We start from the raw sequence: 26436 nt of genomic DNA, 5'->3' as shown, positions 1-26436 counted from the left end.
TTATATAAGGAGATATTAGAACAGGTGACTAAAAGCTTGGTCAAAGAGGTAGGCTTTAAGGAGCGTCTTAAAGGAAGAGAGAGGTGTAGAGAGGCAGAGAGGCTTAGGAAGGGAATTCCATAGCTTAAGGCCTTGGCAGCTGAAGGCACTGCCACCAATGGTGGATCGTTAAAAATCAGGGTTGTGTAAGAGGCCAGAATTGGAGAAGTGCAGGAGGCTTGTAGGGCTGGAGGAGCTTACAGATATAGGGAGGGGTGAGGCCATGGAGGGATTTGAAAACAAGGATGAGAATTTTAAAATCGAGGCGTTGCTGGCCAGGAGCCAATGTAGGTCAGGGAGCACAGGGGTGATGGGTGAACAGGACTTGGCGCGAGTTAGGATACGGGCAGAGTTTTGGATGAGCTCAAGTTTATGCAGGGTGCAAGGTGGGTGGTCAGTCAGGAGAGCGTTGGAATAGTCGAGTCTAGAGGTAACAAAGGCATCAGTGAGCGGAGGTCGGGGCTGGGATGGACGATATTACGGAGGTGGAATTAGGCGGTCTTGGCAATGGAGCGGATATGGGGTCAGAAGCTCATCTCGGGGTCAAATAGGATGGCAAGGTTGTGAACGGTCTGGTTTAGCAGTAGCCAGGGAAAGGGATGGAGTTGGTGGCTAGGGAAGGAATCCTGCCGTTCTTAACTGATCTGGGCGAAATGTGACCTTAAGCCACTAACGTGGTTGCCTCTTAACTGCCCTCTGAAGTGGCCTAGAAACCCATCCAAATTGTATATCAAACCGCTACCAGCGGTTCATTAAGACCCACCACCACCTTCTGATGGCAACTAAGGATGGACAATAAATGCCAACTTGCATCCTGAGAATTAAATTTTTAAAAACTTACATTATATTTTGCTGCTCCTATAAAACAGATCAACAGCAAGATTGACCGAGGCCTCAGATTAAGTCAACTAGTGGTAGCATTCTTGCCTCAGAGTCAGAAGGCTGTGGGTTCAGGCCCCAAATCCAGAATTTGAGAACATGATCTCGGCTCACACTTCCAGTGCAGTACTGAGGGAGTGCTGCATTGTTGGAGTTCCTAGCTTTCGGATGAGATGTTAAACTACGGCTGCCAGTTAATGATCGCACTGCATTTTGTCAAAGAAGAGCTGGGGAGTTATCCTGACTAACATTTATCCTTCAACCAAGCACCAAAAACAAATTATCTGGTCATTTATCGCATTGCTCTGTGTAGAACTTTGCTGTGTGCAAACTGGCTGCTACACTTGCCCACACAACTGTAACTACTCCTCAAAAGTAATTAATTGTCTGTGAAGTACTTTGGATTTTCCAGAGGATGTAAAAGGTGTTACATAAAAGCAAGTTGCTTCTTCTTTCTTAAATACCTGCCCCGTGGTCAAAATACCCTGAGAAAAGAGAAAAGAACATACAAAATGGAGTAGGGAGAATAGGACAACACAATGAAGCTACAGCAATTGTAGGAGAATTAAGTATTTCTTTGGGAATTAAAAAAGTGGTACAGGATTCACGTTCACAAATAAACAGAATCTGACTGTATGCATATTAACCATCAAAAATGCACACACCAAGCAATTATTAAAGAGAAACACCTCTGTGGGGGAAGGGGGGGGGGGTGGAAGAATGAGTGCTCTCATTATGAACTCCCTTTTTAATTAATAATATCCCATGTCACTGTCTAGGTTCACACAGAAAGAATAGAAATTTATATACAACCATACAAAAATGGTAAAGACTACATGGTCCATCAAGCATGACCAATATTGTCATGATGCAATTGAGCATCATGACTCCCACACCCAGCGGCCACATGATCTCCTGGGAAAGTTCAGGGGGGAAAAAAAAAATCTGGAAAATTCCTCTCCAACCCTGAAGGTGATCAAAACAAGTTCTAGGAAACCAGTGACCATGAGACACATTGACCAATGCTCCATCTACCTTTTTTAAGATGCATTATTGGCCAAAGTTAGAAACTCATCCAACTCCCTTATGAATCCTTGCAGTGAATCCATAATCACTGCAACAGCTGGCAATTTGTTCCAGACATTTGTGAAAAGTAAAACTTCCCGACATCTAACCAGTTTACAGAACGTATATGCATGTCCCCTGTTTCTCCCCAACTGATCAAACTCAAATAGTCTATCCAAGGTGCTAGAGGGATGCCATTTGTGGAGCTGAACATGAGCAACAACTATTTACATGTTATAGCATCCCTCATGCAGGGAGGGCTGTCTCAGAGCATTTTACAAGATGAAATGATACAAAGCAGGATATGTGAAGTGTGGGCTGGAGGTATGAGATAGGGAGATGGTGGACAAAGCATAGTCAAAGAGTTAAGTTTTTAAAGAGGCTTTGAAAGAGGGTGAAGTGTTTCTGTGAGAGAGTTCCAAAAAGCAGACATGTAGTCATCAACAGTGTGGCTACCAAGAGTGGAACACAAAAAACAAGCAGTAATCCAGTAATGCGGCGAGTGTCTCACCTCCTGACTCCCCAAAGCCTTTCCAGCATCTACAAGGCACAAGTCAGGAGTGTGATGGAATACTCTCCACTTGCCTGGATGAATGCAGCTCGAACAACACTCAAGAAACTTGACACCATCCAGGACAAAGCAGCCCACTTGATTGGCACCCCATCCACCACCTTAAACATTCACTTCCTCCACCATCAGCATACCGTGGCTGCAGTGTGTACCATCTACAAGATGCCCTGCAGCAACTCACCAAGGCTTCTTCAGCAGCACCTCCCAAACCCGCAACCTCTTCCACCTAGAAGGACAAGGGCAGCAGGCACATGGGAACACCACCACCTCCAAGTTCCCCTCCAAGTCACACATCATCCTGACATAGAAGTATATCGCCAATCCTTCATTGTCGCTGGGTCAAAATCCTAGAACTCCCTACCTAACAGCACTATGAGAGTACCTTCACCACACGGACTGCAGCGGTTCAAGAAGAACATAAGAAATAGGAGCAGGAATAGGCCACTTGGCCCCTCGAGCCTGCTCCGCCATTCAATAAGATCATGGCTGATCTTGGCCTCAAAGCCACTTCCCAGCCCGCTCCCCATAACCCTTCACTCCCTTATCTTGCAAACATTTGTCTATCTCCACCTTAAATGTATTTAATGACCCAACCTCCACAGCTCTCTGGGGCAGAGAATTCCACAGATTTACGACCTTCTGAGAGAAGAAATTCCTCCTCATCTCAGTTCTAAAAGGGCGACCCTTTATTCTGAAATTATGCCCCCGAGTTCTAGATTCCCCCATGAGGGGAAACATCCTCTCTGCATCTACCTTGTTGAGCCCCCTCAGTATCTTATATGTTTCAATAAGATCACCTCTCATTCTTCTAAATTCCAATGAGTATAGGCCCAGCCTGCTCAACCTTTCCTCATAAGTCAACCCCCTCATCTCTGGAATTAACCTAGTGAATCGTCTCTGAACTGCCTCCAATGCGAGTATATCCTTCCTTAAATAAGGAGACCAAAACTGTACGCAGTACTCAAGGTGTGGTCTCACCAATACCCTGTACAGTTGTAGCAGGACTTCACTACTTTTATACTCCAACCCCCTTGAAATAAAGGCCAACATTACATTTACCTTTTTGATTACTTGCTGTACCTGCATGCTAACTTTTTGTGTTTCATGCACAAGGACCCTAGGTCCCTCTGAACTGTAGCATTTTGTAATCTCTCTCCATTTAAATAATAGTTTGCTTTTTTATTTTTCCTGCCAAAGTGGATAACCTCGCACTTTCCCACATTATACTCCATCTGCTAAATGTTTGCTCACTCACGTAGCCTGTCTATATCCCTTTGCAGGTTCTTTGAGTCCTCTGCACAACTTGCTTTCCCACCCATCTTTGTATCATCCGCAAACTTGGCTACATTACACTCGGTCCCTTCATCCAAGTCATTAATGTAGATTGTAAATAGTTGAGGCCCCAGCACCGATCCCTGTGGCACCCCACTAGTTACCGTTTGCCAACCGGAAAATTACCCATTTATCCCGACTCTCTGCTTTCTGTTAGTTACCAATTCTCTATCCATGATAATATATTACCCCCAATTCCGTGAGCTCTTATCGTATGTAGTTACCCTTTATGTGGCACCTTATCAAATGCCTTCTGGAAATCCAAATACACCACATCCACTGGCTCACCTTTCTCCACCTTGCTCGTTACATCCTCAAAGAACTCCAGCAAATTTGTTAAACCTGATTTCCCTTTCATAAAACCATGCTGACTCTGCTTGACTGCATTATGATTTTCCAAATGCCCTGCTACTGCTTCCTTAATGATGAAGGACTCCAGCATTTTCCCAACGGCAGATGTTAGGCTAACTGGTCTATAGTTTCTTGCTTTCGGTCTCCCTCCTTTTTCTAAAATAGGGGTGTTACAATTTGGGGTTTTCCAATCTGCTGGGGCCTCTCCGGAGTCCAAGGAATTTTGGTATATTGCAACCAATGCATCCACTATCTCTGCAGCCACTTCTTTTAAGATCCTGGGATGCAGGCCATCTGGTCTGGGGGACTTGTCATCTTTTAGTCCCATTATTTTATCAAGTACTATTTCCTTAGTGATAGTGATTGTCTTTAGTTCCCCCCTCCCTATGGCACCTTGATTATCCATTACTGGGATGTTGTTAGTGTCTTCTACCATGAAGACAGATACAAAATATTTGTTCAGAGTCTCTGCCATTTCCCCATTATTAATTCCCCAGTCTCATCCTCTAAGGGACCCACGTTTACTTTAGCTACTCTCTTCCTTTTTATATACCTGTAGAAGCTCTTACTATCTGTTTTAATATTTCTTGCCAGTTTACTTTCATAATTCATCTTCGCTTTCTTATTTTTTGTGTTATCCTTTGCTGGTTTTTTTTAAAAATTCCCAATCCTCTGGTCTTCCACCAATCTTGGCAACATTGTATGCCTCAGTTTTCAATTTGATACCATCCTTTACTTCCTTAGTTAGCCACGGATGGTGCTCCCCTCTCTCAAAATCTTTCTTTCTCACTGGAATATATTTTTGTTGAGAGTTATGAAATATCTCCTTAAATGTCCGCCACTGCATTTCAACTGTCTTACCCTTTATTTTTCCAGTTCACTTTAGCCAGTTCATGCCATTGTAATTGCCTTTGTTTAAGATCAGGACACTGGTTTGAGATACAACTTTCTCACCCTCCAACTGAATTTGAAATTCAACCATGCTATGATCACTCTTTCCTAGAGGATCCTTTATTATGAGATCATTTATTAATTCTGTCTCATTACACAGTATCAGATCCAAGATAGCCTGCTCCCTGGTTGGTTCCATTACATACTGTTCTAGGAAACCATCCCAGAGGCAGTCTATGAACTCCTCCTCAAGGCTACCATGGCCAATTTGATTTGTCCAATCAATATGGAAATTGAAATCACCCATGATTATTACTGTACCTTTTTTACAGGCCTCCATTATTTGTTGATTTATACTCAGTCCAACAGCATTGCTACTGTTCGGGGGCCTGTAGACTACGCCCACCAGAGACATTTCCCCCATATTATTTTTTATCTCCACCCAAACCGATTCTACATCTTGATCTTCTGAGCCAATATCACTTCTCACCACTGCACTAATACCATCCTTTACCAACAAAGCCACCCCACCTCCCTTTCCTTTCTGTCTATCCTTCCAAATTGTCAAATACCCTGGAATATTCGGTTCCCAGCCCTGGCCACCTTACAACCACGTCTCTGTAATGGTGATCAGATCATACCCATTTGTATCTGTTTGTGCCGTCAACTCATCTATCTTGCAATGAATGCTGCGTGCATTCAGATATAGAGCTTTTAACTTTGTTTTTTTATCATTTCTCCTTGTTTTGGCCCCATTTTCTGTTGCAATCTTACTTTTAAACATTCTGTCCCTTCCTGTCACTCTCTGGTTATTATTTCCCCCATCTCTAGCCTGCTCTATTGCTTTCTCATTTACTTTTTAAATTCCTGCTCACCTGGATCTCCCCCCCTCCCCCCCACTATTTAGTTTAATGCCCTCTCTACAGTCCTAGTTATTCAATTTACCAGGACTCTAGCCCCAGCATGGTTCAAGTGAAGCCCGTCCAAATGGAACAGCTCCTTCTTATCCCAGTACTGGTGCCAGTGCCCCACAATTTGAAACCGATTTCTCCCACACCAGTCTTTGCGCCACTTGTTAATTTCTCCGATCTTATTTACCCTATGCAAATTCGCTCGTGGCTCAGGTAGTAATCCAGAGATTACCACCTTTGTGGTTCTGCTTTTTAAATTAGCCCTTGCTGCTCATACTCTCTCAGCAGAACCTCTCTTTGTCCTACCTATGTCATTGATACCTACGTGGAACATGACAACTGGATCTTCCCCCTCCCACTCTACGTTTCTCTCCAGCCCAGAGGAGATGTCCTTAACCCTGGCACCGGGCAGCCAACACAGCCTTCGGGACTCACGCTCTCGGCTGCAGAGAACAGTATCTATCCCCCTAACTATACTGTCCCCTATCACTACAACATTTATTTTTACTCCCGCCACTTGAATGGCCCCCTGTACCACGGTGCTGTGGTCAGTTTGCTCATCCTCCCTGCAGTCCCTGCCCTCTTCCACACAGGGAGCAAGAATCTCGTACCTGTTGGACAAGGCCAAGGGCTGAGGCTCCTCCATCACTACCTCCTGGATCCCAATACCTGCCTCGTTTGTAGTCACAACCTCCTGTCCCTGACCATGGGTCAAATTGGAAGTAATTACTCTAGTGGGTGTGACTGCCTCCTGGAACTTAGTGTCCAGGTAACGCTCCCCCTCCCTAACGTGTCGCAGTGTCCGAGGCTCATCACCACCTTCTCAAGAGCAATTAGGGATGGGCAATAAATGCTGGCCTTACCAGCGACGCCCACATCCCATAAACAAATAAAAAAAGTTGCACAGAGTGGAGGATACAGACTAGGAAATATGGGTGGATGTGATTTCTCAACTAGGATATGGCAATATTGTGGAGCAATTGAAAACAATGATTTTGAAGGCAATGTGCTGGCGTCAAGGAGCCAATAGACCTTGGGGAGGACAGGGATCAGGAGTATGTGGGATTTTGTGCAAGAGAGGACTTGGGTTGCAGAGTTATAGAGTAACTGGAGTTTGTTAAAGGGTGACCACTGGAGAAAGCTATTCTGAAGGCTATGAAAGCATCATTTAGTGTTTTAGCTTTAGCGGGAGAGGTAGGGATGCAGATGGCCAATGCTCAACAGTTGGTAAAAGACAGTCTTGGTGCCTGATGGGATGTGGGGCAGCAAGGTCAGCTCAGAATGTGAGGTTGCACATCACCTGGTTCAGCATGAGCAGGCCAGCTAGGAGACTGATGAGGCACATTGGTGTTCTTGGGAACAGGAATGGATAACTTGTATTCCAAATATTGAGCTGAAGAAAACTTTGGCTCATTTACAATTTGATGTTGAACTCGCCATCAGTTATTGCAACAACAAATTTGGAGTTGAAGTTGGCAGGAGAAAGGTAGAGCTGAATGTCATCACCATACCTGTGAAAGCTAACCCTGTAGCAGCATGAGTCACTGCCATCGGGAGAAAAGGACAGCAAAGCAGAGAGCATTGAGGAGGGAGGAGGAAGAGTGGATTTGATAACATCATGGAGTGTACTGTAATGATGCAGTTTTTGATTCCTATCACTGGCGGTTGCTGGAGCATTTATATAAAACATAGCAGGCTCTAGTAGCAGTGAAGGAACACTATAATGATGCAACACAAAATGGACCAACACTGCTTGCAAAATGTGTCAGGTTTGTTTTCTCTTCAAACTTTTTGTATTAAATTGAAAAATATGGGCCACAATTCAGAGGCAGATGGTTATCACAATCTGTAAAAGTAGAATGCTGTAAACTGCAGCTGTGTTGGTGAGAAATGTACATAATGAGTGCTGATCGGGAGGAAAAAAAGGAATCAATCTGCTATTTGTTTTAGTGCAGACACTGCTGTATTTGGCTCAGTAACTGACAATTCTACCAAATGCTATTCATATGTTGCGTTGCAACATATGGGGAGAAAATGTGACAAAATGGTTTTACTCTCTAAATATGCCTCTTCACAGACCACCTGGAAATTGCACATTGCTGTATAAACATTGCCAATGAACTTGCTGCCTGACCTGCTGAGTGTTTCCAGCATTTTCTATTTTTATTTCAGATTTCCAGCATCTGCAGTATTTTGCTTTTGACAATTAACTTGGTTTATTGAGTCCATTTTCAAAAATTATATTTGAGAAACACACAAGGATTTTTAAGTTTTGTGTTCATTTTATTTAATGCATGTCAGTTCTGGGAAATATTACATTTCTACTTTTTCTACAAGGTGTCTATATCTGCCTCATGCTATACTTGACTGGGGGTGTGCCACGTGCAGAATAAAGCTCTTTCTACTCTGCCCCAACAATGTGTCTTGAATCCTTGTTATACTCAAATTTACATCTACTATGGTTGCACTGTTTCAGCCAAGGGAGTATTGTATAGCTCCAGTGAAACTGTTGAAGCAAACATGTCTGATCTAATGCACGCCAACATATTAGTGCCGTATAGTAATGTAGTGCTTATGGAGCCTTAACTTGCAATGCCATGTCTGACACAGCTTAAAATCTACACTCTGTTGAGTAGCGTGTTTCCATAGAGGGAGAGAGGAGACACATAAAAGTACTTCTCAATGTCGATCATTACCTGTTGACTCAGAACAACGGAATCAAATAACAGAAAATAAATGGATTGCACACAGGAAAAAAAAAATACAATTTCTGTTTCAAACAGGATTAAAGTTGGTTTCTCACATTCTTCTCTTGGTTTAATTTCCTACCTGTGGGCTTTACTCCAAGCAATGGCTTTGACAGCATGGTCATGTGCAACAAAGGAATGGAAAGGATAGATCTTCAAAGTTCCATCTCCTTGTTGGACTCGTAACAATAATGATTTTGTATTCAGATTCCAGAGAGCAACTGTACCTAATTTGAGAAAATAATTTTTTTAAATCCCCAAGAGTAGTTATATAGATTCTTCAAAAATATTAGAAGCACAAATAATACAAGCTTACTTTACTTATATCAGTTATAGTGGATGGTGTGGGTCACTGCATGTTGGTAGTCTCAGGTTTGCGCTTGTAATAATCCACAAAGCTAGTTCTTTATCATGGCCAGGTCATTGTAAGGAAGGGGCTAGCAGCACATTATCACATAAAGGGAAAGAATTAAGACAATGGAGCCAATTATATGATCCTGGCTTTGCAGTCTGTGTGGTGTTGACCTTGTTTCATAATGCTAGGTAAACTTATGAACATAATTTTATGGTGCACTAGTATGTAGTGCATGATATACTGGAAGCACTTGGTGCTGAAATTTAAGGAATTAGCAGTCTGTAAAGGATGAGTAGGGGATAGTAAGAGGGAAGGGCTGAGCAGGGAGATTTAAATATATATAGTGCCCCCACCCCCAGCATCTGTCCCAAACAGATGCTGTAAGGTTGCAGTGCTACTCAGGAATTCCACCTGTGTTATTAAGAGACCCCCAATTAAATTTTTTCTTAGGGCTTCAATAAGCCTAGTGCACACCTTGTGACCAAGCTCTCAGCAGCCTTTTCACTCTCCAGTTGCATTATGGTGTGCTAGACACCTCGGGCCTTTGCGCTCAATAATACAGGCTGATGCACGTCAGCACATTGGGCTCCCTACATCTCATTATCAGTTCCAAAGAATCATTCTGGTCCAATTCCATACACGTTCTAATGGTTGGTTATATAGAGGCACTGGCACAGACTTGGGAACAAGTTGTCTGCCTACCCAGCTGACTGAGAAACACATGCATGAAGAGCTAAAAAGGATGAAGCAAATAGATTTTTTTTTAATGCAGTTAAGTAAACAGGAAGGAAAAGTTGTCTCATGCAGACAGCTGTTTACTTTGTACTACATTTTGTGGGGATACTGCTGTACTGGCATATTCTAAAAGATTAGTCACAAAGAAAAAAATGATCACAATAAATGATTACTGCCCATTTTATCAAGCTAGACAGAGTACACAGACCACTACTCTTAATTCAAATGATCTGATAATTCACATTTTAATGCAATAAATTCTCACTTTGCTGTTATTTACATTGCTTAATTAAAATTATTGGGTAATTTTGATTTTTAGTGCAATAAATGACTGAATTATCATGAGTAGATTACATCAAAAATCCCATCTGCAAGGCTCTTCTGAAGGCTCAGTTGGAAAATGCACTGCATGATATTGGGGCAGAAATTCCTCCCCAAACGCGTGAGTACGGAAGGGGTACTCATGCGTCTGGCCGGAGGAAATGCCGGTTTTCAGCATGCACAGCGCATGCGCTGAAAACCGGCATTTCCTCTCCTCTAACCCAAGAGGTGAAGAGGCTAGCGTGTGCGCTGTAGGGGGCAGCGCGTGCGTCTTGGATTTCCTCTGTTTTGGGGGATTTGCGCATGTGTAAAGGCCTCCGGTATTTACGCTTGTAAAAAGCACACGTAACTATTTATTTTTTACAGGTAAGTGGTGTTTTAGTGTAATTTAGAATTTTTTTTTCCACAGGTTTATTATTTTAAAGAATCTACAATAAGGTAAGTTTAGTTTTAGACCCTTTTAATTAAATATTTATTTTTTTCAAAAAAAAATTGTTTAAATTATTTTTTTAAACTTATTTATACTTAATTTAATGATTGGGATGTTTTTTAAATTTTTATTTAAAGTTTAAATAGTGTTTTGGGCCCCCGTAGTTTTCATGAGTTTGACAGTTCTTACTCTCAAACTCATGAATGAACCTTCCCCTCCCCTGATTGGTTGTACAGTGCTCACCTGATCCCAGCCGGCACATCGCACTAACTACGCCGCTGGATCAGGTAAGCACTGCGCGCTGACATCTGAACCGGGCCCGTGACAGGAAATGCAAGCAGGCCCGGGCTTCAGATGTCAGTGCGCAGGGCGAGTGCAGATCGGGGGCTTGCACGCGCGGCAAGCCCCCGACACCAAGTTCTGGGCCATTGTGCTGACCCAGAAGGATCATGGAGAACCCAAGTTTGATCTCTGGTCTGTTAAAAGATTTTTAAAAATTTTAAATTAATTCCCTGGATGTGGGCGTCGCTGGCAAGGCTGGCATTTATTGCTCAGCTACTTCTGAGGGCAGTTAAGAGTCAACCACGTTGGTGTGGTACTGGAGGCAGAGAGGTCAGACAACAACTTGCATTTATATAGCGCCTTTAATGTAATAAAAACATCCCAAGGCGGCGCTTCACAGGAGCGTAACTAAGACAAAAATTTACACAGAACCAAATGGAGATATTAGGACGAGTGACTAAAAACTTGGTCATAGAGGTAGGTTTTAAGGAGGGTCTTAAGAGGAGTGAAAAATGGAGGCGAAGAGGTTTAAGGAGGGAATTCCAGAGCTTAGAGCCCAGACGGCTGAAGGCACGGCCGCCAATGATGGGGTGAAGGGAGAGGGGGATGCGGAAGAGGCCAAAGTTGCAGGAACTCTCAGTTCTTGGAGGTTGTAAAGCTGGAGGAGTTCACAGACATAGGGCTGAATTTTGCCGGCGCTCAGAGTGTGGGTTTGGAGGCGGGTCCGCTGTCAAAATAGCAAAGATTGACAATGGGTAGGAAACCCGGAAGTGATAATGTAGATAGAGGGGATGGGTGGAGGTGCAAAGTAAGTTGGTGTGAGTAAGGATGTGCAGAAGGCGGCAGAGTGATGGAAATGTGATGAGTGGCACAGCAGGGTGAGTTTGAGTGTGAAATAACAACAGAAAATGCTGGAAAAACTCAGCAGGCCAGGCAACATCCGTGGAGAGAAATTAGACTGACGTTTCGGGTCTAACCCTTTTGCAAACTGGAAAGGAAATAAAATAGATCGAAGGCAAGGCTGCGATAGAACAAAAGAAGTAAGAGACATTAAGAGGTATTCAAAACCAGACCAGATGGTAATAGGACAGTGGAGACAAAAGACGGCAAGATTAGGTGTGAAGTGTACTGGCAGGATGGGAGACAGAAAAAAAAAGGGGGGGGGTGAAGGGAAGATCCAAAACAAAGGGGTGGAAAAAAAATTAAGTAAAAATGTAATAGGGGCCGAGGTTATGATCTGAAATTGCCGAACTCGATATCGAGTCCGTGATGGGCCTTCAATAACCACAAAACTAGAAGTTATAGACTTAAACAAGTTGGCTTTTAATCACTAAGATCAGAGCTAACATCTCAACACGCCGACTGGTTCACAGGAATGAGTCATACAGATCCTGGGATCTTTATGTAAGAGAAGTCAGGGGCGGAGCCAAGAGCTAAGACCTGGAACCTCCCAGGTTAGTCGGGAAAGAGGAAGTGAAACTATACACAGTGGGGGAGGGTAATATACATGAGTGCAAAACAAATACAGGATCAAGACAAACAGATTTCATTACATTCACCCCTTCTATAGGTTTAGTCCATCGGGGTGATGTTTCTTAAAAGTTGGTATAAGTGAGTCTGTCAGGAGGTTTTGCGGTTCTCAGTGATCGGCGCAAAGCCGGTTGGGGTGCCTCTAGGGGAGTGGATTCTGGTTCCTCCGCTGTCCGGGCCTCCGCAGTGTCTTCCAGGTTATCTGCAGTGTCCTCCAGGTTAAAGTTGGGTATTGATACCTCTGGGCGTCCTGTCTCTTTGTAGTGTAGGTCTTCATCGGGTAGTCTCCCATCGTTCTCTCCGCTCCCCGAGGGAGCGAGGTCTTTTATGGAAACAGTGTCCTCTCGCCCGTCAGAGTATTCGATATAGGCGTACTGAGGGTTTGCATGGAAGAGCTGTACCTTTTCCACAAGGGGGTCCGTTTTATGGCCTCTCACGTGCTTCCGCAATAGTACTGTCCCCGGAGATGTCAGCCACGCGGGTAGAGATATGTCCGAGGTGGATTTCCGGGGGAAAACGAACATCTTTTCGTGAGGGGTAGCGTTAGTGGCAGTACATAACAGAGACCTTATGGAGTGGAGCACGTCTGGGAGGACTTCCTGCCAGCGGGAGGTCGGAAGGCCTTTTGACTTTAAGGCTAACGTGACAGCCTTCCAAACAGTAGCATTCTCCCTTTCCACTTGCCCATTACCCCGGGGGTTGTAGCTAGTGGTTCTGCTAGTGGCTATCCCCTGCGAGAGCAAGAACTGGCGCAGCTCGTCACTCATGAATGACGTCCCCCTATCGCTGTGTATGTAGTTCGGCGTGCCAAACATGCAGAATAGATTACAGAGACACTTGATGACCGTGGCACTGGTCATGTCTGGGCAGGGAATGGCGAAGGGGAAGCGGGAATATTCATCAATGATATTGAGGAAGTATACGCTACGGTCGGCAGAGGGACGGGGTCCCTTGAAGTCCAGACTTAGGCGCTCGAATGGCCGTGTGGCTTTGATAAGGTGTGCACGGTCAGGCCTGTAGAAACGAGGCTTGCATTCCGCACAGATGTGGCAGGCTCTGGTCATTGCCCTGACCTCCTCGATGGAGTGGGGCAGATTGCGGGACTTTATAAAATGGTATAGTCGGGTGACCCCTGGGTGACAGAGGTCGTTGTGGAGACCCTGTAATTTGTCCGTATGAATGCTGGCACACATTCCCCGTGATAGGGCGTCTGGGGGTTCATTAAGGGCTCCCGGCCTGTACATAATATCATAGTCGAACGTGGATAGTTCGATCCTCCACCTGAGTATTTTGTCATTCTTGATTTTCCCCCTTTGTTTGTTATTAAACATGAAAGCCACCGACCGCTGGTCGGTGAGCAGGGTGAAACGTTTGCCGGCTAGGTAGTGTCTCCAGTGCTGCACTGCCTCCACTATAGCCTGTGCCTCCTTCTCGACAGAAGAGTGCCTGATTTCAGGTCCCTGAAGGGTTCGGGAGAAGGCGGCCACAGGTCTCCCAGCCTGATTGAGGGTCGCAGCTAAGGCAAAGTCTGATGCATCGCTTTCGACTTGAAAGGGAATGCATTCGTCCACTGCACACACTGCAGCCCTTTCAATGTCCTGTTTAATACTGGTGAAAGCCTCCCGAGCTTCAGCTGATAGTGGGAAGGACGTCGATTTAATGAGGGGTCGGGCCTTATCAGAGTAATTGGGCACCCATTGGGCATAATACGAAAAAAATCCCAGGCACCTTTTTAAAGCTTTAGGATTGTGTGGCAGGGGCAGTTCCTTTAGGGGGTGTAATCGGTCAGGGTCCGGTCCAATTACCCCATCTTCCACCACACAGCCGAGGATACAGGGACGGGTTGTGTTGAAGACACATTTGTCTTCGTTGTAGGTTAGATTCAGCTTTAGGGCAGTTTTTAAAAATCTCGCAAGATTTAGATCGTGGTCTTGCTGGTTGTGCCCGCAGATAGTGACATTGTCCAGATAGGGGTAGGTAGCTTGTAGTTTATTCTCGTCAACCATGCGGTCCATCTCACGTTGGAAGACCGAGACCCCATTTGTTACCCCGAAGGGCACTCTGAGAAAATGGTAGAGGCACCCGTTCGCCTCGAAGGCGGTGTATGGGCGGTCCTCCGTTCTAATGGGGAGCTGGTGATACGCGGATTTCAGGTCGAAAGTCGAGAAGACTCGGTATTGCGCAATCTGGTTGACCATTTCTGATATGCGGGGTAAAGGGTAGGCGTCCAGCTGGGTATAAATATTAACAGTCTGGCTGTAGTCAATTAACATCCGTTTCTTTTCGCTATTTTTAACTATGACTACTTGGGCACGCCACGGGCTGGTACTGCATTCAATAATGCCTTCCTGCAGGAGTCTGTCCACTTCCGCCTTGATAAAGTGTCTGTCTTCCAGACTGTACCGTCTACTTTTGGTCGCTATGGGCCTACAGTTCGGAGCGAGATTAGCGAATAAAGAGGGCGGGCTGATTTTTAAGGTTGATAGGCCACAGACTGTGAGTGGCGGCTGGGACCCGCCATATGCTAGCGTGACACTTTCGTGGTGGCACTGGAAGTCCAGGCCCAAGATTACATTAACACAGAGTTCTGGCATCACGAGGAGTTTAAAATCCTTGTAGTCCATGCCTTTTACAGTCAGTGTTACCACACAGTAGCCCAAAATGTCCGAAGTGTGGGGCTTAGCAGCCATAGCAATTCTGCTCCGTGTAGGGGTTACCGTTAATGAGTGCCGCCGTACCAGGCTAGGGTGGATAAAACTCTCGGTACTCCCACAGTCAATTAAACATTTCGTTAAATTCCCGTTTACCTGTATGTCCATCATGGATTTTGTCAACGGGTGTGGCCTGGATTGATCCACCGTGATCGAAGCCACTGTTGGGCCCTGGGCGGCCGTTGAGTCGGGAAAAGATGGCGGCCCGCACAGCACGCACGAGGCGGTGACGGAGTTGGAAATCGGATTCCCCCTGCAGACTTTGCTAAAATGCCCCTTTTTCTTACATTTGAAGCATGTAGCGTCCTTCGCTGGGCATCGTTGTCTGGGGTGCTTGGCCTGGCTGCAGAAGTAGCATTTCGGGCCTCAAGACATTGCCGCTGTAGTAGGACTCCTGGGTGAACTTCTGTGTGGGGACTCCGGCGGCATAGAGCTGGTCTGAGACCTGGATGGGGAAGATGGCTGATTCCAAGGTGGTGCCCCCCTCGGCGCGCACGAGGCGGTGAGGGCCGCATGGCCGGAAGAATAAGAGTCAGAGTTTCTCTGGGCCACGTCCAGCGATCGCGCAGTGGCCACTGCCTTTTTTAAGTCCAGGACCTCCTTCTCCAGCAGTCTCTGCCGGAGACTACGCGAGTAGTCAGTAGACTCAGTTTATCTACCTCGCTAGCGGATGAGGCCCCCGCGAAGAGTTCGAAGCATTTGAGCCAGTGTCCAAATTGATTTGATGCTTCAGCAGAATGTGGATCCAAGTCCAGACGCTCTGGTTTTAGGAGTCGATTCATCCTAGTATTCTTTAGTGATTAAAATTGATGGGCCTTCAATAACCACAAAACTAGAAGTTATAGACTTAAACAAGTTGGCTTTTAATCACTAAGGTCAGAGCTAACATCTCAACACGCCGACTGGTTCACAGGAATGAGTCATACAGATCCTGGGATCTTTATGTAAGAGAAGTCAGGGGCGGAGCCAAGAGCCAAGACCTGGAACCTCCCAGGTTAGTCGGGAAAGAGGAAGTGAAACTATACACAGTGGGGGAGGGTAATATACATGAGTGCAAAACAAATACAGGATCAAGACAAACAGATTTCATTACAGTCCGGAAGGCTGCAAAGTGCCTAATCGGAAGAGGAGGTGCTGTTCCTCGAGTTTACATTGAGCTTCCGTGGAACAATGCAAGAGGCCAAGGAGGGCAAGGTCCGAGTGGGAATGGAGCGGTGAATTAAAATGACAGGCGACCGGAAGCTCGGAGTCATCCTTACGGACTGAACGAAGGTGTTCCGCAAAGCGGTCACCCAATCTGCGTTTGGTCTCCCCAATGTAGAGGAGACTGCATCGTGAGTAGCGAATACAGTATACTAGATTGCAAGAAGTACAAGTAAATCGCTGTTTCACCTGCTATCGTACTTGAGTTTGAGTGTGGCTTTGCAGTAACGTTTCATGATCCACTGAGATCATTGAAAGGTTGGCGCCACTGCAGCCTGGTCCTCCTGTGCAATGTGCAACCAGACTGCGTTGATCTCCTGGGGAGGTCTCGTCCGCACATGGGAGGAAGCATATGGAGGGAGTCATGCGTGAGCCTGGGTGCAGACGTGCAGCGGTTGTCAGTGTTTACAGCACCTCAATGCTGCAGAACACTGACAGCACAACTGTCAAAATCAATGCGGCCGTGGTCCCTTTAAGGAAACCGGCTGATGACGCGTCATCAAATGACATCATGAGACCCACTTCCTGTTAATTGGCCAGGAGCCCCGCAAGGTGGACTTAAGGCCAATCTACGGAAAATCATTTTCAGAGAGCGGCTGCAGACGGGAGTGGGACCGGAATCCGCCAACCAGCTCGCCCGCCACCATCCCGCCTCCGCAGGGAAAATCCAGACCATAGGGAAGGGTGAAGCCATGGAAGGATTTAAACAGGAGGATGAGAATTTTAAATTGGTGGACTGGAAGCCAATGTAGGTCATCTAGCACAGGGGTGCTGGGCGAGTGGGACATGGTGCAGGTAACAATATGGGCAGCAGCGTTTTGGATGAGCTCAAGTTTATGGAAGGAAGAAGATTTGAGGCCGGCCAGGAATGCACTAGAATAGTCGAGTCTGGAAGTTACAAAAGCATAGATGAAGGTTTTCAGCAGCGGATGGGCTGAGGCAGGGGTCGGTAATGTTAGAGGTTGAAGTAGGTGGTCTTTGTGATGGAGAGTTTAGATCAAATAGGACGCCGATGTTGCGAACAGTCTGGTTCAGCCTGAGACAGTGGCCAGGGAGATGGATGGAATTGACGATGAGGGAACGGAGTTCGTGAAGGGAGCCGAAGACAATGGCTTCGGTCTTCCCAATGTTTAATTGGAGGAAATTGCGGCTCATTCGGGACGCAATGTCAGACAAGGCGGCTGACAACGCAGGTGTCAAAAGGTGGTGGTGAAGTAGAGCTGGGTGTTGTCAGTGTACACGTGGAATCTGACGTCATGTCTTTGGATGAGCTCTCTGAGGGGCAGTCTGTAGATGAGAAAGAGGAGACGGCCAAGAATAGATCCTTGGGCGACTGCAGAGTTCTGAGCTTGACTTCCGTAGGACTTTAATGCGAGTCATATCACATGATGCCCAGAATGTATATTGAAGCTAGGTTCCTTTGCACCAAACCTCCAAACCTTGACATAATGGGCATCTTAATGGTTCAACTGCTAATCAATTTAACTTGATGTTTCCTGTCTGAATTTACAAAGGAACAAGAGAGGACCTGGACAATCTCAGAAAGTTAATGTGACCTTGCTAGTCATTGCTATGTGTTAGCTTCAGTGCCTCTATTGATCTGGCTAATCTGCTGTTAACACCTCACATGGGATGTTGCCAACCCGTCTGCTTCTTCCTTCTCACCCACTGTCCCGACTAATCTCCAATATTAGCATATCCTAACTGGACAATGATCCTGAGATGTTATGACTAACTTTGATGGAACACCTGACAGGCTGACACAGAGCAAATTCTAACACAAGACATGTGTAATATAGTTTTTCTAAGAGCTGTGACCTGTTGGAGATTAAATAAAGTCACTAATGAGGTTTATTATCCAAAAAAAAATTATGGAATCAGTTGCTCTTTTTTAAGAGTTTGTCCGATTGTCTCATGATTTGAGATGGTGGAGTGGCAATAAATATGGCATTACTGTATATATGCTTTTAAGTGGTTGTTGTTGTAAAATTTGCCCACGGATAAAAAGGTTGCGCTCGAAGGAGTTCGTGGCCCACTCAGTACAAAAATAATTAGAGGGAACATTGGTGCCAATTACCTGACGGTTTCTCGTCAAGTCCCACACCAGCATAATCTTATTACTCGTTTACTTGCATCATGCCAGCATTACCACATATGCCAGACAACAGATAGAACATGTAAAGTCATTTTTGAAAATAAAACAGATTAATAAAAGAATGTAAGAAATAGGAGCATGAGTAGGCCATTTGGTCCTTCTAGCCTGCTCCGCCATTCAATAAGATCATGGCTGATCTTCTACCTCAACTCCACCTTCCCACACTATACCCATATCCCTTGATTCCCTTAGTGTCCAAAAATCTATCGCTCTCCGTCTTGAATATACTCAACGACTGGGCATTCACAGCCCTCAGGGGTAGAGAATTCCAAAGATTCACAACCCTCAGTGAAGAAATCTCTCATCTCAGTCCTAACTGGTCAACCCCTTATTCTGAGACTGTGACCCCTAGTTCTAGACTGCCCAGCCAGGGGAGACATCCTCCCAGCATCTACCCCATCAAGTCCCTTAAGAATTTTATATATTTCAAGGAGATCACCTCTCACTCTTCTAAACACTAGGGAATAAAGGCCTAGTCTACTCAATCTCTCCTTATAGGACAATCCCCCCATCCCAGGAATCAGTCTAGTGAACCTTTGTTGCACTCCCTCTAAGGCAAGTATATCCTTCCTTAGGTATAGAGATCAAAACTGTACACAGCAGACCAAAATTGTACACAGTTACATCAAAATGTCAGTTGATTAATTGTGTGCAAAAAGTAACTGGTTTTAACAGTACACTATACCCCTTTGTATATCGTTTCAGTGCAGTGCAGACAGAGAATTGATTAAATTATTGTTGTCTGCTTCAGTTTTGGAACATTTACATGGAGAACATTTTATTCAAACAATTTTTCAAGGGGAAATAGTTCCAGTAACCAGGATGTTAAATGGTGTCATTATCTCCATGAATATGAAAAATATAGCATCAAACTTACAAAACCACTTACTATGGTACAAACATGGGTACAAGATTGTTAGGTGCGATAACAATTGTTCTGCATGATTATGATATTGGTCTGAACAGGCAATTAACTATAGCTTAAAATATGCATAAACATTATGCTATTGCTTGACTTAAAATCACATAAAGCAACTAGCAGGCACCCCAAGTCAGATTAGAGATTTAACTGCTGGGGCAAGGGAAGTGATTTGAAGTTTCACAACTCAAACTGCTACATACCATCATAAAAACCTGCTGCCAAATATTCATGTTCCTCAGAAGGCATCCAGTCAAGGCAGAAACATTGTCCACATTGTGAGGAACCACTGAACTGAACTGATCCAATCTCCAGAATTACAGTACATTGTACCTGCAAAGAATTAATGATGTTTTGTAACTTTAACAAATAAATTCAGTTTATATATTTCAAAATAAGGAACCGTAATAATTTAGTGGACTTGTCATTTTAGATACACTTCAATACCTCTTCTAGGTAAATTATTTAATTAAATGAACTTACCTTGCATATGATTGGTCCTTGAACAGATGAAGCTATAAAAATGAAAAACAAATCTTTTCATAAAAAGAATATTGGACAAGCTGACAAATACCAAAAAGACCTGTATTTCTTACATTTTAAACTACATTGCGCCATTTGTATGACCTTTGCTCATAGATTAAGAAAATATTCGATGTACATATGAAAAGAAAATATATGTTGCAACGGATACAAGTAGTACCTATAGGTGTGGTTTAATTTAGCAATTGTGGCTTTTAACCATTTCAGCCTTATTCTTTTGAAAATATTTCACCAACTTTGTACACCAATAATCTTCTTTTGTCAAGTGCTACTTTTAAACTAACATTTAAAATTACTTATTTCCTGGAGTTTTCCACATGACATTAAGCTTTGGAAATTTAGTTGAATGCACGTATGTATTTAATTATGGGACAGATTCAGAACAGATCTAGCAACTCAAAACTGGGCATCCATGAGGCGCTGTGGGACATCAGCAGCAGCAGAATTATAATGTGAAACCTCATGGCCTGGCATATCCCTCACTCTACCATTACCATCAAGCCAGGGGACCAAACCCGGGTTCAATAAGGAGTGCAGAAGAGCAGCACCAGGCGTACCTAAAAATGAGGTGCCAACCTGGGCAAACTGCAACACATGCATGCTAAACAGCAGAAGCAGCATGCTATAGACAGGGCTAAGCGATCCCACAATCAACGGATCAGATCAAAGCTCTGCAGTCCTGCCACATCCAGTCGTGAATGGTGGACAATTAAACAACTAACGGGAGGAGGAGGCTCCATGAATATCCCCATCCTCAACGATGGTGTCGCCCAGCACGTGAGTGCAAAAGACAAGGCTGAAGCGTTTGCAACCATCTTCAGCAATAAGTGCCTAGTGGATGATCCATCTCGGCTGACTCCCGAGCAGTGCTTGGGCCCCAGCTATTCACAATCTATATCAACGATTTGGATGAGGGGACTAAATGTAACATTTCCAAATTTGCTGATGATACAAAGCTAGGTGGCAGTGTCAGTTGTGAAGAGGATGTGAAGAGGCTTCAAGTGGATCTCGATAGGCTCAGTGAGTGGGCAAGTACGTGGCAGATGGAATATAATGTGAATAAATGTGAAGTTATCCACTTTGGTAGAAAAAACAGAAAGGCAGAGTATTTCCTAAATGGTGAAAGATTGGGGAATGCAGATGCTCAAAGGGACCTGGGTGTCCTTGTACATGAGTCACCGAAAGTGAATGTGCAGGTGCAGCAAGCCATTAGGAAGGCAAATGGTATGCTGGCCTTCATTACAAGAGGATTTGAGTACAGGAATAAAGAAGTCTTACTCCAATTATATAGGGCCTTGGTGAGCCCACACCTGGAGTACTGTGTACAATTTTGGTCTCCTTACCTAAGGAAGGATATTAAGGCTAAAGGGATCAAGGGGTGTGGGGAGAAAGCAGGGACAGGGTACTGAATTTGGATGATCAGCCATGATCTTATTAAATGGCGGAACAGGCTCGAGGGGCCGAATGGCCTACTCCTGCTCCTATCTGCTATGTATCTATGATATACTTGCCATAGAGGGAGTGCAACGAAGGTTCACGAGATTGATTCCTGGGATGGCGGGACTGTTGTATGAGAAGAGATTGAGTAAACTAGGCCTGTATTCTCTTGAATTCAGAAGAATGAGAGGGGATCTCATTGAAGCATACAAAATTATTACAGGGCTTGATAAGAGTGGATGCTGGGAGAATGTTTCCCTTGGCTGGGGAGTCTAGAACCAGGGGCCACAGCCTTAGGATAAAGGTTGGCCATTCAGGACTGTGATTTCTTCACATAGGGTAGTGAATCTTTGTAATTCTCTACCCCAGAGGGCTGTGGAGGCTCAGTCATTGGGTATACTCAAAACAGAAGTCGATAGATTTCTGGCTAGTAAGGGCATCAAGGGATATGGCGGTAGGGCCGGTGAATGGAGTTGAGGCAGAAAATCAGCCATGATCTCATTGAATGGCGGAGCAGGCTCGAAGGGCCGAATGGCCTACTCCTGCTCCTATTTCTATGTTCTTATGTTCCCACCATCACAGAAGCCAGTCTTCAGCCAATTCGATTCACTCCATGTGATATCAAGAAATGGCTGAGCGCACTGGATCTAGCAAAGGCTATGGGCACCGACAACATCCCGGCTGTCGTGCTGAAGACTTGTGTTCCAGAACTAGCTGCGCCTCTAGCCAAGCTGTTCTAGTACAGCTACAACACTGGCATCTACCAGACAATGTGGAAAACTGCCCAGGTATGTCCTGTCCACAAAAAGCAGGACAAATCCAATCCGGCCAATTACTACCTCATCAGTCCACTCTCAATCATCAGCAAAGTGATGGAAGGCGTCATCGACAGTGCTACCAAGTGGCACTTACTCACCAATAACTTACTCAACGATGCTCAGTTTGGGTTCCGTCAGGACCATTCAGCTCCAGACCTCATTACAGCCTTGGTCCAAACAAAGACAAAAGAGCTGAATTCCAGAGCTGAGGTGAGAGTGACTGCCCTTGACATCAAGGCAGCATTTGACCGAGTGTGGCATCAAGAAGCCCTAGTAAAATTGGTGTCAATGGGAATCAGGGGAAAGAATTGCCACTGGCTGGAGTTATACTTAGCACAAAGGAAGATGGTTGTGGTTGTTGGGAGGTCAATTATCTCAGCCCCAGGACATCACTGCACGAGTTCCTCAGGACAGTGTCCTAGGCCCAACCATCTACAGCTACTTCATCAATGAGCATCCCTCCTTCATAAGGTCACTGATGATCATCAGGATGTTCGCTGATGATTACACAGTGTTCAGTTCCATTCGCAACTCCTCAGATAATAAAGCAGTCCGTGCCCGCATGCAGCAAGACCTGGACGACATTCAGGGTTGGGCTGATAAGTGGCAAGTAACATTCACGCCACACAAATGCCAGGCAATGACCATCTTCAACAAGCGAGAATCTAACCATCGCCCCATGACATTCAATGGCATTACCATCACCAAATCCCCCACCATCAACATCCTGGGGGTCACCATTGACCAGAAACTTAACTGGACCAGCCACATAAATACTGTGGCTACAAGAGCAGGTCAGAGGCTGGGTATTTTGCGGTGTCTCACCTCCTGACTCCCCAAAGCTTTTCCACCATCTACAAGGCACAAGTCAGAAGTGTGATGGAATACTCTCCACTTGCCTGGATGAGTGCAGCTCCAACAACACTCAAGAAGCTCGACACCATCCAGGACAAAGCAGCCTGCTTGACTGGCACCCCATCTTAAACATTCGCTTCCTCCGCCACCGGCACACCGTGGCTGCAGTGTACCATCTACAAGATGCACTGCAGTAACTCGCCAAGGCTTCTTCGACAGCACATCCCAAACCCGTGACCTCTACCACCTAAAAAGGACAAGGGCAGCAGGCGCATGGGAACATCATCACCTGCAAGTTTCCCTCCAAGTTACACACCATCCTGACTTGGAAATATATCGCCATTTCTTCATCGTCGCTGGGTCAAAATCTCACTGAGTGCATCTCACTCTTTAACTGGTATTACTGGTGAGAGCGATGGTTCCTCTGGGAAGTAAAGGCCAGAGCCAAGTCCACGGCACCACAGGTGGCTCAGCTGTACAGTTGGGGGGGGGGGGGGGGTGTGGAGGAAGATCAGGAAAGCAATAGTGATAGGGGATTCAATAGTTAGGGGAACAGACAGGCATTTCTGCAGCCGCAGACGTGATTCCAGGATGGTATGTTGCCTCCCTGGTGCCAGGGTCAAGGAAGTCACTGAGCGGCTGCCGAACATTCTGAGGGGGTGGGGGGGTGGGGGGGGGAGGGTGAACAGCCAGAGGTCATGGTCCATATCGATATCAACGACATAGGTAGAAAGAGGAATGAGGTCCTGCAGGCAGATTTTAGGGAGCTAGGAAAGAGATTAAAAAGCAGGACCTCAAAGGTAGTATTCTCCGGATAACTCCTGGGGCCATGAGCTAGTGAGTATAGAAATAGGAGGATTGAGTAGATGAATGCATGGCTGGAAAGATGGTGCAGGAGGGAGGGCTTTAGATTCCTGGGACATTGGGACCGGTTCTGGGGCAGGTGGGACCTCAACAGAGCTGGGACCAATATCCTTGCAGGTGGGTTTGCTAGTGCTGTTGGGGAGGGTTTAAACTAATTTGGCAGGGGGATGGGCACCAGGATGTAGCATTAGAAAGAAGAAACAAGGTACAGAGAGGTTTGGGAGAGACAGTTAGCACCAGTGTAAGAAATAGTACGATATTAGATGGGGTCAGACTAAGAAGGAATACAAGAAGGTCTAAGATAGGTTTACAGTACATGCATGTAAACGCACAAAGCGTGGTAAATAAGGTTGGCGAGATGCAGGCGCAAATAGCCACATGGGAATATGATGTCATGGCGATAACGGAGACCTGGCTCAAAAAAGGGCAGGACTGGGTACTAAATATTCCTGGATATAAAGGTGCTCAGGAAAGCTAGGGAAGGGAAGAAAGGAGGTGGGGTGGCAGTATTGGTTAAGGAGAATATTCCAGTGCTGGAGAGTGAAGATGTCCTGGAGGGGTCAAGGACAGAATCTATTTGGTTAGAGAGTTAAGAAACAATATAGAGGTGCCATTACACTTCTAGATGTATTCTATAGGCCACCAACTAGTGGGAAGGGTATAGAGCAGCAAATTTGCAGGGAAATTACAGAGGTGCAAGAACTATAGAGTAGTAATAATGGGGGACTTCAACTATCCTAATATAGACTGGGATAGTAATAGTGTGAAGGAGGAAGAATTTCTGAAGTGTGTTTAAAAGAACTTTCTTGATCAGTATGTTTCCGGCCCAACAAGGAGGCATTGCTGGATCTAGTTCTGGGGAATGAGGTGGGTCAAGTGGAGTAAGTGTCAGCAGGGGAACATTTAGGGTTTAGATTAGCTACAGGACAGGGAGCAATCTAGAGTAAAAATACTTAATTGGAGGAAGGCCAATTTCAGTGCGTTGAGAATGGATCTGGCCCGGGTAAATTGGAATCAAAGATTGGTAAGCAAAACTGTAATTGAACAATGTGCTGCCTTTCAAGAGGAGATGATTCGGGTACAGTCCCACGAGGGGGAAAGGTAGGGTAACCAAAGTCAGAGCTCCGTGGGTGACTAAAAGAGAGTAAGATGAAGCAGAAAAAGGGGCATATGACAGATGTCAGGTTGAGAATACAAGTGAGAACCAGGATGAATATAGAAAGTTCAGAGGGGAAGTGAAAAAGGAAATAAGAGAGGCAAAGAGATTATGAGAATAGACTAGCAGCTAACACAAAAGGGAATCCAAAAGTCTCCTATAGGCATATAAATAGTAAACAGGTAGTAAGAGGCGGTGTGGGGCCGATTAGGGACCAAAAAACGAGACCTACGCATGGAGGCAAAGGGCATGGCAGAGGTACTAAATGAGTACTTTGCATCTGCCTTTATCAAGAAAGAAGATGCTGCCAAAATCATAATGAAAGTGGAGGTAGTTGAGATGCTGGACGGGATAAAAATTGATCAAGAGGAGGTACTAGAAGGCTGGCTGTACTTAAAGTAGATAAGTCACTAGGACCGGATGGGATGCATCCTAGGATGCTGAGGGAAGTAAAGTTGGAAATTGCAGAGGTACTGGCTGTAACCTACCAATCCTCCTTAGTTACGGGGGTGGTGCCAGAGGACTGGAGAACTGCAAATGTTACACCCTAGTTCAAAAAAGGATGCAAGGATAAACCCAGCAACTACAGGTCAGTCAGTTTAACCTCGGTAGTGGGGAGGCTTATTGAAATGATAATCGGGGACAAAATTTAAGTCACTTGGACAAGTGCGGATTAATTAAGGAAAGCCAGCACGGATTTGTTAAAGGCAAATCGTGTTTAACTAACGATTGAGTTTTTTGATGAAGTAACAGAGAGTTGATTAGGGCAATGAGGTTGATGTGGTGTACATGGACTTCCAAAAGGCGTTTGATAAAGTGCCACATAATAGGCTTACCAGCAAAGTTGAAGCCCATGGAATAAAAGGAAACAGTGGCAGCATGGATATGAAATTGGCTAAGTGACAGGAAACAGAGTGTAGTGGTGAACGGTTGTTTTTCGGACTGGAGGAAGGTATACAGTGGTGTTCCCCAGGGGTCGGTACTGGGACTACTGCTTTTCTTGATATATATTAATGACTTGGGCTTGGGTGTACAGGATACAATTTCAAAATTTGCAGATGAGACAAAACTCGGAAGTATAGCGAACAGTGAAGAAGATAGTGATAGACTTCAAGAGGACATAGACAGGCTAGTGAAATGGGCGGGCACGTGGCAGATGAAATTTAACGCAGAACAGTGCAAAGTGATACATTTTGGTAGGAAGAACGAGGAGAGGCAATATAAAGGGTACAATCCTAAAGGGGGTGCATGAAGAGAGAGATCTGGGGGGTATATGTGCACAAATCATTGAAGGTGGCAGGGCAGGTTGAGAAAGCGGTTAAAAAAGCATACGGGA

At 45.1% G+C, this 26436-nt stretch overlaps 1 protein-coding gene across 3 annotated transcripts in view; it reads right to left on the bottom strand.

Annotated features, from left to right (window-relative positions):
- Window positions 1-26436, bottom strand: part of gtf3c2 (general transcription factor IIIC, polypeptide 2, beta) — a 165645-nt gene that overhangs the window by 40180 nt on the left and 99029 nt on the right. For all 3 annotated transcript variants that reach the window (XM_085996965.1, XM_085996964.1, XM_085996963.1), the window contains 3 exons: window positions 19911-19942; window positions 19631-19760; window positions 8869-9013 (listed from right to left, as the gene is read on the bottom strand). In XM_085996965.1, coding sequence (XP_085853091.1) covers window positions 8869-9013; window positions 19631-19760; window positions 19911-19942 — 307 coding nt within the window. The remainder of the gene's footprint in view (window positions 1-8868; window positions 9014-19630; window positions 19761-19910; window positions 19943-26436) is intronic.

The sequence above is a fragment of the Somniosus microcephalus genome, chromosome 9 (assembly GCF_052327205.1).
Source record: "Somniosus microcephalus isolate GS21.2 chromosome 9, FLI_Smic_1.0, whole genome shotgun sequence".
NCBI lineage: Eukaryota > Metazoa > Chordata > Chondrichthyes > Squaliformes > Somniosidae > Somniosus > Somniosus microcephalus.
This window is presented reverse-complemented; position numbering and strand designations above follow the sequence as displayed.